The 10,058-nt window shown below is 67.0% G+C and overlaps 2 protein-coding genes across 2 annotated transcripts; one reads left to right on the forward strand and one right to left on the reverse strand.

Annotated features, from left to right (window-relative positions):
- Window positions 1–33: 33 nt before the first annotated feature.
- On the reverse strand, window positions 34–6,370 carry TTLL3 (tubulin tyrosine ligase like 3). The gene is made up of 16 exons (XM_086619260.1): window positions 6,335–6,370; window positions 6,061–6,179; window positions 5,523–5,634; window positions 5,348–5,443; window positions 5,078–5,248; window positions 4,273–4,367; window positions 3,448–3,541; window positions 2,981–3,319; window positions 2,708–2,836; window positions 2,516–2,630; window positions 2,297–2,404; window positions 1,866–2,034; window positions 1,647–1,795; window positions 1,329–1,575; window positions 814–1,249; window positions 34–738 (listed from the first exon to the last, which is right to left on the reverse strand). The coding sequence occupies exons 1-16, from the start codon at window positions 6,335–6,337 to the stop codon at window positions 34–36; spliced, it is 3,087 nt and encodes a 1,028-aa protein (XP_086475386.1). The 5' UTR covers window positions 6,338–6,370.
- Window positions 6,371–7,061: 691 nt separating this feature from the next.
- Window positions 7,062–9,321, forward strand: TADA3 (transcriptional adaptor 3). The gene is made up of 8 exons (XM_086619303.1): window positions 7,062–7,268; window positions 7,389–7,639; window positions 7,814–7,919; window positions 8,104–8,245; window positions 8,390–8,493; window positions 8,591–8,700; window positions 8,835–9,020; window positions 9,095–9,321. Exons 1-8 carry the CDS (start codon window positions 7,062–7,064, stop codon window positions 9,285–9,287), a joined length of 1,299 nt encoding a protein of 432 aa, XP_086475429.1. The 3' UTR covers window positions 9,288–9,321.
- The last annotated feature ends 737 nt before the right edge of the window (window positions 9,322–10,058 follow it).

Genomic DNA, 10,058 nt, shown 5'->3' on the forward strand with positions numbered 1-10,058 from the left:
CCCGCGCACAGAGGGGCAGAGCCGGGGTCTCTGTCACAGACGTGTTTTGCAGCCCCTGCAGGGGGTGGGCCGGGTGCCCCCGCCCAGCAATAGGGTCCGGCCGGGGTTGGGGGGAGCTGGGTGCCGCTGTGTCACCCCAGCTGCCATGGGCAGGGTGGTGCTGCCAAGCTGGTCTGGTCCTGCATGTCCTTCAGTGTAGCAGCTCTTCTGAGTTCCCCCAGGAGCCGCTGTGTTCCTCCTCCCCGCAGCGGAGCTCGGCCCCCCCAGGCAGGGGTGCAGGGGGGTCCCGGTGCCCAGTGCCGGCCCGGCTGGGCGCAGCACCCTGGCAGGAGGGGAGGAGAGGGACCAGCCCGGGGCTCCCTGGGGTGGCGGGACGGGCACCCTGGCCAGGGGACGGACTTCGAGCCGGGGCAGAGCTGCCTGGGGCTGCCCGAGCTGGCGGCTGAGCTGCGGCAGCCCTTGGCTTTCGGCACACCAGCCTGGCAGCAGCGGTGGCGCTGGGGGGGCAGAGCTGGGGGGGCAGCGGCAGGTCCATGTCCTCACCGGAGCTGGCTGCCCCCGTGCTGCTCCCAGGGTAGCTCTGTCCCTGTGACTGGGGGGCACAGGAGGCTGGGGGGCACCAGGCATAGTGGTGGGGGGCTTGTCCCGGCGTTGGTGCTGTACCAGCTGGGCCTTCCTCAGGGAGCAGCCTTCCACCCTCAGCTTCAGCCCCGTGTACAGAGGCATGGGCACGGCTGCCTGCAGGGGACACATGGTGGGGAGTGGGGGCCTGGGGGGGCCTGGAGGTGCCTGCCCTGCAGCCCCCCAGCCCACCTCCTTGTAGATGAGCTCAAAGGCGCCAGTGGGGCAGGTGGGGTCAGCCCTGTGGTCAATCACCACGCGCAGTGTGTCCCGCTGGACGCTGGCGCAGAGCCGGCTGGTCACTGCTGAGGAGGGGGCCATGGTGGGGCTGGCGTTGATCTCCAGCAGCCAGGGCTGGCAATCCTCCCCGAAGACAAAGTCGGCTCCATAGAGCTCAAAGCTGCCCTTGCGGGACCTGACCAGGTCCTGGACACTGCGCAGGGCACCCACCACTGCCGCCTTCATACCGGGCACCATCACCTGGTGCCAGGCGCCCGCCCGCCCCACCTGTGCCAGGTATGCCTGGAGCTGCTGGCAGGACCAGATCTGGTCGGGGGGCAGCTGGGGATGCCGGTGCTGCGCCGGCCTGCACCGCTTCTGGATGGAGACGTTGCAGAGGTGCCGGGCACTGGGGCAGGGAGAACAGGGCTGGGTCAGCGGGCTGCTGAGGTGCTGGGGTGGGGGGTGCTGGGATGGGGGACACTCACGTGTCCAGGCGGCGCAGGGAGAAGGGCCGGGAGCAGAAGCGCAGGTAGCTCTCTCGGTAGAACCAGATGGTCAGTGGGTTCCAGTCCGTCACCAGGAACCATTGCCGGATGTCGAATTTTGTGCCGAAGATGAGCAGCAGCCGCTCCACATACTTCTGCACCACCCACTTGCCTGCCCGTGCTGAGGGTGCCGCGCAGCCCTCTGCCAGCTGCAGCACCTCCTCCAGCCGTGCCATGCAGACAATGCCTAGGGGATGTGGTGATGGTGGGACCCCCTTCTCGGTGAGGCGCCTGTGCCCTTTGCTTCCCTGGTCTTACCCCTGCCACGGGATTTGGCACCGGGCTTGAGGATCCAAACGTTGCGGTCGCCCTCCATGCCAAGCTGGGGCAAGTGCCCTGCCAGGTGCTGCAGCAGGGCCTGGCACCGCTCCCGCTGTGCCCCACTGAGCGCCAGCCCAGCTCCCTCTCTGTGGGGGGGATGCAGGGGGTTCAGTGCTGGCCCCGCCGCAGCGTCTCCCCGTCCCGCTAAGCACTCACTGTGCCACATGGTAGTAGTGCCGCAGGAAGCGGTCCCAGTCGATGTCCATCATGCAGGGGGACGGGGGGTCACTGTCGATATCCTGGTGCCCCAGGCTGCCCAGGTGCTGCCCACAGATCTGCAGGGCCTCCTCCACCAGCTGGGAGGACAGTGGGGGCCCTGGCCCTGCTGTGGATGGCGTGGGGTGAGGGACGTGGCTCCTGGGGACCCACTGTGCCATCCTCGGGGCCATGGCACAGAGCCTCCCCATGTGATGAGTGGCTTTGGGTGCACAGGGATGGGTAGGGGGAGCAGAGCACCCATAAAGTGGGCTGGCAGGACAGAGCGGGGCATTCCAAGCCGTGGCCAGAGCAGAGGCTCAGCCTCCATACATGTTCCTGACCCCAGACTCCCTGTCCCCCTGCTCCCAGGCCCAGTGCCACATGCTCACCTGGCCTCTCACTGGATTTCGAGGACTGCTCTGTCCCCACCAGCACGTCCCCAGCCCTCTCCAGGGCCATTTTGAGCAGGCTGCGAGCTGCCGTCAAGCAGAAGTCCTCTGCAATGGGGGGCATTGTCCCTGCCTGGTCCCATGCAGTACTTTGGGGGATGTACTGGGAGCACGGGGAGGGCAGCAGTCTTGGGAGGGTCGCACCAGCCCCAAGCTCACCTATGAAGGCTTGCCGCTCGTCCATGGCCCCCAGCCGGTAGCACCGGGGGAAAAAGGTGTCAGGGTCAACTTCGTGGAACCAGGGCAGGTTTCGCAGATTGAGGCACAGCCCCTCCTGTTCAGAGAAGGGTGGCAGCCCCTACTGAACGCTCCCACCCCTTTTGTGTCCCCCCTACCCCTCCAGGCTCCCACCTTGGTGGTGAAGGCGCCCACCTGGGCGTAGTGGTTCACCACCTGGTCATGCCGCAGCAGCTGGCAGTTGACAGCACCGCAGCGGCTGGTCCAGATGAAATACGGCACCTGGTCCCGCACCAGGCGTGACTGTGGGGGCAGGAGGCCAGGGTGAGGCGCAGACCCCCCATCCCACCCTCACTCCCTGCCCCTGGCTGCCTTCTGTCCCTGGGGGTCCCAGGGGAAGGGTGCTGGGGGCTGTGGCAGAGCTCAGCCCTGGCCCTCTCTGCTAACCATGAGGTCGTGGATGCCATCAGGGTCGTCATCCCACCGCTCTTCCTCCTCCTCATCAGCTGGACATGGGGAACACAGGGGCTCCGGGGTCCCCAGGGAAGGCTGTGCCCCACAGCATGCTGACCCTGGCTGCACGTCCAGCGCTGCCTCCCCCTGCTCAGCAGCTTCAGCATCACCTTCCTCCTCCTCCTGCAGCTGCTTCTCCTGGCTGCCATGATTCTGCTCTGGTCGGCTGCCCTCCCTCCCCATACCGGGGAACTTCCTCTCCACCCAGCCCCGGGCCCGCAGCAGGCTGCGGATGACAGGGTAGGGGCCCTGCACCATGAAGATCTTCTTCTCCTGGGGAGGGACCCGAGAGCTCAGCCTGCTCCCACCCCTGATCCCTTTGGCTCAGGTCTCACCCCAAGCCATAAATGCAATAAATGCAGGTGCATGGCATGTCGGGGGTTCGAAATCAGGGCCCTCACCTTGATGGCCCTCTCCACATGCAGCTTGGCCCTCTTGAGCTGCTCAGGGTCGAGCAAGGGGTGGTGGCAGCTGCGGTGGTGGGTGCCACCTGCCCTGTGAGGACAGCCCTGGCTGATCCCGCTGGCCCCACATCCCCAGCCCCATGGAGCGGGCAAGGAGGGGGAGAAGGTGCCTACCTGCCTGTCTCTGACCGACTGAGCCGGGAGTCCTTGCCAGAGTGTTCACCGACCCGCCAAACCTCATGCTGGTGCCCCATGTGCCCCCCACGACGACCTGCTCTCTGCTGTGCCATCGTCCCCAGCCTAGCAGGCCAGGGGACGGCTGGGACGTCTCCTGCTCCGGCAGTGAGTTCCCTGGCTGGGGGGCTGTGTGCCTGGGTGCTGCACTCCCTAGGGCACCATCCCACAGCAGCCTGAGGACAAGGGGAGCTGCAGGTGGCTCTGCCTCCTCCAGGTACCACCAAGTGGGTCCCCTGTTCCCTTGCCCTGCTGGGGCCTGAGGTGGGGGTCCAGTGCAGGAAGCAGCCCCCCTCCCAGCTCCAGCACTGCTGTGACAGCAGAAACCCAGGCCTGGCCACCACAGTGGCTCCACCGCCCCAAAGAGACGACAACCACCAGCCCCCCAGTGCCACGCACGCAGCCCCCCGTGCCCACAACCCCAGTCTACAGCCCCCTGCACCAGTTCACTACTCAAACCTCACAGCCTCTCCCCCCCCCAGCCCCCCTACACGCCCCTGCACCCTTTTGTGCCCCCCAGCGCCCCTTCACACCCTCCCATACCCCACCTCCAGACCCCTCCCTTCGTACCCCCAGCCCTGCCCGCACCGTCGGGGCCGCCCCCACTGTTTGCCGTTGCCATGGCGCCCCGCCAGGCCCCGCCCCATCCCACCCGGCCCCGCCCCCCCGTGCCGCGGGTCCCGCTGGTGCAGCGGGAGGATCGGAGGGAGGGAGGAGGCGGTGGTTACAGCAAACGAGACCGTTTAAAAAAACGAGACGAGACAAGACAGCGGCAGCGACCGGGGCCGCTCTGCTGCAAGCAGGGGCTGCTGCCAGCACGGCCGCCCGGCCCGGCGAGGGGCCCAGCCTTCCGCGGCAGGAGCGGGAGCAGGCACGGTGCCCGGCGGGCACAAGCGTTGGGGAGCCACGGGGTCCTGTGCCACGGCCTAAAACTGAAAGGCAAAAGGAGAAAACGTGGCCATCAGTCCCTGACCACGGTCACTCCTCTGGCCCTTCCCCACCCTCCCAGCTGGCCCATCACCCTCCTCGGCACCGGGGAGGGAGGCCGACGGCAGCTGCCGTTCAGGGAGCTCCGAGTTCAGCTTCTCCTACTGCCTCCCCCGGGGACTGTGTGTCCCAGCACAACAGCCACTGAAAGGGCCACCGTCTCCTCGGCTGCTGCCAGCCCCTAAGCACGCTCTAGGGGTCTCAAAGCTGGCACTGCATGAGCAAAAGGGGTGCAAGATCCCGTAGGCATCCTCCCCTCCATGCCTAAGAGGTTCCCTGGGCAGAACGCCCCAACCATCCCCATAGCCAGGACGGGGTGGTTCTGAGCATGAGGATCACAGTGGGTCGGAGCCCCCACCCCACTCCCAAAATAAGGGACCCATCTCCTCCTGGTTCAAAGCCTCACATTCTTGAGGAACTCCTCTGCCACGATGCGAGCCCTGGCATTGACAGAGAGCTTCATCTCACTGATCTCTTTGTCAATCTCCTCCATGAAGTGGATGACAAAGTCCACCAGCTTGTGCTTGTACATCTGCTCCGTGTGGAAGTTTGTGATCAAGAAGCTGATGTCGTAGCCCTAGGGAAAAGAGAAGCACCCTGGGGATAAGCACCCAGGACACTGACCACGTGACCTCACATCCCTGTTCTGCACTGGAGACTCTCCCTGCCACTTCACCTCCACAGGCTTCCTGCGCAGGATGAAGAAGTTCTCGGCCCTCATCATCATGAAGCGCATGAATTTGTGGCACAAGATCTTCTCAATCTCATCGGCCTGGGGAGAAGAAAGGGAAGTGAGGCTTCCCGCGTAGCAGCTGCGTGCTGCCAACCCGCTGCCCGCGCCCCCACCTCACCTGTTTCACTGCGATGCTGACGCGCACAGAGTTAATGGAGCCCTCGATGAGGACCTTCTCCTTCTCATTTCTGCTGATGATCACAGGCTGCAACAGCAGCTCTTTGCTGCTCCTGCGAGCAGACGAAGGACAGGACTGACTCAGAAGGAAGTATTTACTGGTCAGAAACAGGGGTGGGGAACACGCAAGAAGGGGACCACAGAGGTGCAGAGGTTTTGCTCCATGCTGCCACACGAGTCCCTCTGTCTCCTGCAGCTGTCCATCCCCAAGGCAGGTCATCCCTCGGCCCCCAGGCAGACTCCCTCCTCCCTGCAGCTCCTTGGCTCCCTGCCGGCTCCAGCCTCGTGACTACGGGGCGGCAGCCGGTGGGTGCGGAGGCCTGCCCGGCTGAACCCGGGCGGCACAGTGCCCCGTCAGCGCCGAGCGGCGGCAGCAGCGCTGCAGGGGAGCTCTTTTACCGGCTGCCCAGCGAACTGGCAAGCACCGGCAGCACCGCGGCAGGGACCGGCCAGCAGGCAGCCCCCCCCAGCCCCCGTACCTGACTTCCACCTCGGGCTTGTTGTGCCGCTCCACGACCTGCGAGGAGAAGTTCTCGAGACACAGCGCTGCCTGCAGCGTGGCGCGCACCGCGTTCAGGTACGGGCGCAGCGTGGCGGTCTGCGGGGACACGGCGGCGGCATCAGCCCCCGGGCCCCGCCGCCTGCCGCCCGCCCCCCCTCACCCCGCTACCCCCGCCGCCTCCATCCCGCCCGCCGCTGCGCTCCCCGACCCTCCCCAACCCCCTCAGCCCCGCCCGACGCCCCCAGCCCTACCATGGTGGCGGCTCCGGTCCGGTCCCGGCAGGCGGAAGTGGCCTGTCCCCTCTTCCGAGCTGAGCGGGACCTCCCACTGCGGCGGAGGGGGGGGGGGGGGGCGGTGGGAAGCTGCTGCTCCTTGTCCAGAGCCCGGGCGGCGGCGGAGCGGCCTCGCCGAGACGCAGAGCAGCGATGCGGCGGCGCTGCAGAGTGCCGTGACGGCGGCCCGTGGCGGCGGCGAGATCCCGCACGGCGTCTCCCCGCACCCCTCTGCGCTTGGTACGCTCCTGTCATCGCTTCCATATTAGGGAAGGGAGATGGAGAGCGGTCCGGACCAATGAGCGGCGGGCGCTGGGCGTGTCTGGGCCAATGGAGGAGCGCGGGGCGGGGCGCCCGCCGCCTACGGGGGCCGGAAGGGCCGAGCACCCCAGGCCCGGCCCGGCGCGGCCCCGCGGCGCTCCCGCCGCCTCCGCCCCGCGGCGCCGCCCGCCCGCGGCACTGGCTGCCCTGCCGGCGTCTCTCCGCCCTCCGGGCCTCCTTAGCGCTCCGGTGCAGAGCCCCGCGCTGTTCCTCAGCGCCCCGGTGCCGCCTCTCGCCGTGGTCCTCTCAGCTCCGCGGTGATTCCCCCCCGGTTCCCCGGTGCCCCTCGGCTCCCCGCAGCGCCCCGCTCCGCTCCCTTTCCTCTCAGCTCCCCCTGTCCCCGGTTTCCCCGTAGCCCCTTCGCTGCCCCCCGGTGCCCGCCGCCATGAGCGAACTGAAGGACTGCCCGCTGCAGTTCCACGACTTCAAGTCGGTGGACCACGTGAAGGTGTGCCCCCGGTACACGGCCGTGCTGGCCCGCTCGGAGGACGACGGTATCGGCATCGAGGAGCTGGACACACTACAGCTGGAGCTGGAGACGCTGCTGTCCTCGGCCAGCCGCCGCCTCCGTGTCCTGGAGGCTGAGACCCAGGTGCTGGGAGCGCAGCCGTGGGGTGCCTCCCCGTCCCGCTCCGTCCTGCCGGGGGGCTGCCTCCAGCCCGTCCCTGCCCACGGCTGGCGCGGAACCCAACAGGGCTTCACTCTCTTCCAGATCCTGACAGACTGGCAGGACAAGAAGGGCGACCGACGGTTCCTGAAGGTGAGCAAGGACCACGACGTGGGCACTTCAGTCAAACATGGGAAGCCCAAGAAGCAGAAGCTGGAGGGCAAAGGAGGACACGGGACTGGGCCTGGCCCCGGTCGGCCCAAGTCCAAGAACCTGCAGCCAAAGATCCAGGAATATGAGTTCCAGGATGATCCCATTGACGTGCCCCGTATTCCCAAAAATGATGCTCCGAACAGGTGCGTGGGTGTTGGGGGGCATTGGGATCATCTATCTCCTTCCTTGCAGCACCCAGTGCAAGGGCTGCCTTCAGTCCAAGGGAAGAAGTGTCCTGGGGGGAAGTGGGGAGCATGGCAGCTCCCGCGGGCTCCCCTGCAGCTCTCCATCACAGTTCAGCCACTCCATCCTCACAGGTTCTGGGCATCGGTGGAGCCCTACTGTGCCGATCTCACCAACGAGGAGGTCAGAGTCCTGGAGGAGCTGCTTAAGCCACCAGAGGATGAGGCTGAGCATTACAAGGTGAAAAACGCCCAAGCCCACCCATGCTCCTCGTGCCCATCCTCTCTACCCTCTCTCCCCATTCCCTCCCAGCCCGCAGCGGCTCTGTCCCCTCCCGTGCCTCACAGCCTGGGGATGATGCCGTGGCACCGGGCGGGAGGTGAAGTTCGGGCTCTGGGAGCTGTGCTGAACCGTCCTCTTGCAGATCCCGCCCCTGGGGAAGCATTACTCCCAGCGCTGGGCCCAGGAGGACCTGCTGGAGGAGCAGAAGGATGGAGCTCGGGCTGCGGCTGCCGCTGACAAGAAGAAAGGTGTCCTGGGGCCGTTGACCGAGCTGGACACCAAAGGTGCCTCCGTCCACACCTGCCTTTGCCCAGAGGAGCTGCACCCAGTGGAGCTGAGCCTGGGCCCCTCACCTCGCACTCGGGGTAGAGGATGCTCTGCCCTGCTGCTCACCTCTGTGTGTCTTTTCCTCCTCCTGCTTCTCCCAGATGTCGATGCCCTGCTGAAGAAGTCGGAGGCACAGCATGAGCAGCCGGAGGATGGGTGTCCCTTCGGGCCGCTGACACAGCGTCTCCTGCAGGCCCTTGTGGAGGTGAGGGGGCTCCGTGGGCTGTGCCATGGCCCAGCAGCGTGGGGCAGTGCTGCCACGGCCAGACGGAGTGACCCTTACCTCGTGCTCCTGTCACTAGGAGAACATCATCTCCCCCGTCGAGGACTCCCCCATCCCCGAGATCGCTGGCAAGGACTCCGGAGCTGACGGTGCCGGCACATCTCCCCGCAGCCAGAACAAGCCCTTCAGGTGAGCAGCTGAGGTGGCCCCGGAGCTTGGCGCTGCCCACCTTGATGCCAAACATGCTGGTGGCTTCCCTGCCCCAGCGAGTCGGGGCAGGCAAAGGGCGTGTGGTGGGCAGCAGCCGCTCTCTGCCCTGACAGTGTCCCACACACCAAGTCGCTGGAGGGGCGGATCAAGGAGGAGCTGGTGGCCCAGGGCCTGCTGGAGTCGGAGGACCGGCCGGCCGAGGACTCGGAGGACGAGGTGCTGGCTGAGCTGCGCAAGAGGCAGGCAGAGCTGAAGGCCCTCAGTGCGCACAACCGTGCCAAGAAGCACGAGCTGCTGCGGTGAGTGCAGGCAGGGATGGGGGCGGGCAGTGGGCTGCCCGGCGGGGACTGACACCCCCGTGTCCTCCACCCAGGCTGGCCAAGGAGGAGCTGCACCGGCAGGAGCTGCGGCAGCGTGTCCGCATGGCCGACAACGAGGTGATGGATGCATTCCGCAAGATCATGGCTGCCCGGCAAAAGAAGCGCACGCCTACCAAGAAGGAGAAGGACCAGGCCTGGAAGACCCTGAAGGAGCGGGAGAGCATCCTCAAGCTGCTGGACGGGTAGTGGAAGCCGAAGACCAACCCCACTCTGCCGTGGACCTTGGCAGCCAGGGGTGGTGGCCGTGGCCCTGTCACCTGCAGGGTGCCGGCGTCCTGCTCCCTGCCTGCGTTCACCCTGCCTGCGTGGGATGGAGAGGGCGCAGCCACTGCACCCCCTGGGCCTGCTCGGCCTCCCCGTGGGGGTGCTGGCTCCCAGCTGGTGTCCCCTCCCTGCACAGGGCTGTCACCGACCCAGGCGCGAGATCCCGTGGAGGGGCCGGGGACCCTCTCCAGAACAAACCCTCTGTGGACATCGGCTTCTGCTCCAGTGTTCCCCCTGTTATTCTGGGAGGGTGACATCAGCGCCGGGTCACCGTGGGGGACGGATGTGGTGGCTGCTGCGGTGTGGCTCCCATGGTCCCCCGAACCTCCCTACAGCTCCGGGGAGGGGAATACCAGCCCCCACGGGCTGGGCTGGGGGGTGTGGGGAGGGAAAGGGGCCGGTGGGCCGTGGGGGGGCGGCCAGCCTCTCCATGTACTGGTGTTTTCCTCTGTTTCCGCAGGCAATAAAGGGAGCCCGGTGCAGGTGGTGGTGTGGTGGCCTTGGGGATGCCGTGGGGTGGATGGGGGGTGACAGCCCTGCTGTGGGGCTGGGTGTGGGTGGGTCCTGGCGGTGCAGGGCTCGGTCTGGGGTGAGCCACTGGGTGCAGGGCGGCGGGGAGTGCCCGGGCTGAGGCTGTCCTGCAGCCCACTGTGGGGTGCCCCACGCGTGTCCGCAAGGATCCACTCGCAAGGG

This window comes from Tauraco erythrolophus, chromosome 12 (genome assembly GCF_009769465.1).
Source record: "Tauraco erythrolophus isolate bTauEry1 chromosome 12, bTauEry1.pri, whole genome shotgun sequence".
NCBI lineage: Eukaryota > Metazoa > Chordata > Aves > Musophagiformes > Musophagidae > Tauraco > Tauraco erythrolophus.

What these genes read in the sequence shown, in the direction of transcription:
- TTLL3 (XM_086619260.1), bottom strand. An exon ending in CAGTGGGGGCGGCCCCGACG is followed by an intron (nt 3,542 to 4,272) that starts GTGCGGGCAGGG and finishes CTGTCCTCACAG; the next exon opens with GGCAGGTGGCACCCACCACC. An exon ending in TTGAGCTCATCTACAAGGAG is followed by an intron (nt 739 to 813) that starts GTGGGCTGGGGG and finishes TGTCCCCTGCAG; the next exon opens with GCAGCCGTGCCCATGCCTCT.
- TADA3 (XM_086619303.1), top strand. Translation starts at nt 7,062, where the DNA reads ATGAGCGAACTGAAGGACTGCCCGCTGCAGTTCCACGACTTCAAGTCG. An exon ending in TCCTGCAGGCCCTTGTGGAG is followed by an intron (nt 8,494 to 8,590) that starts GTGAGGGGGCTC and finishes TCCTGTCACTAG; the next exon opens with GAGAACATCATCTCCCCCGT. An exon ending in AAGAAGCACGAGCTGCTGCG is followed by an intron (nt 9,021 to 9,094) that starts GTGAGTGCAGGC and finishes TCCTCCACCCAG; the next exon opens with GCTGGCCAAGGAGGAGCTGC.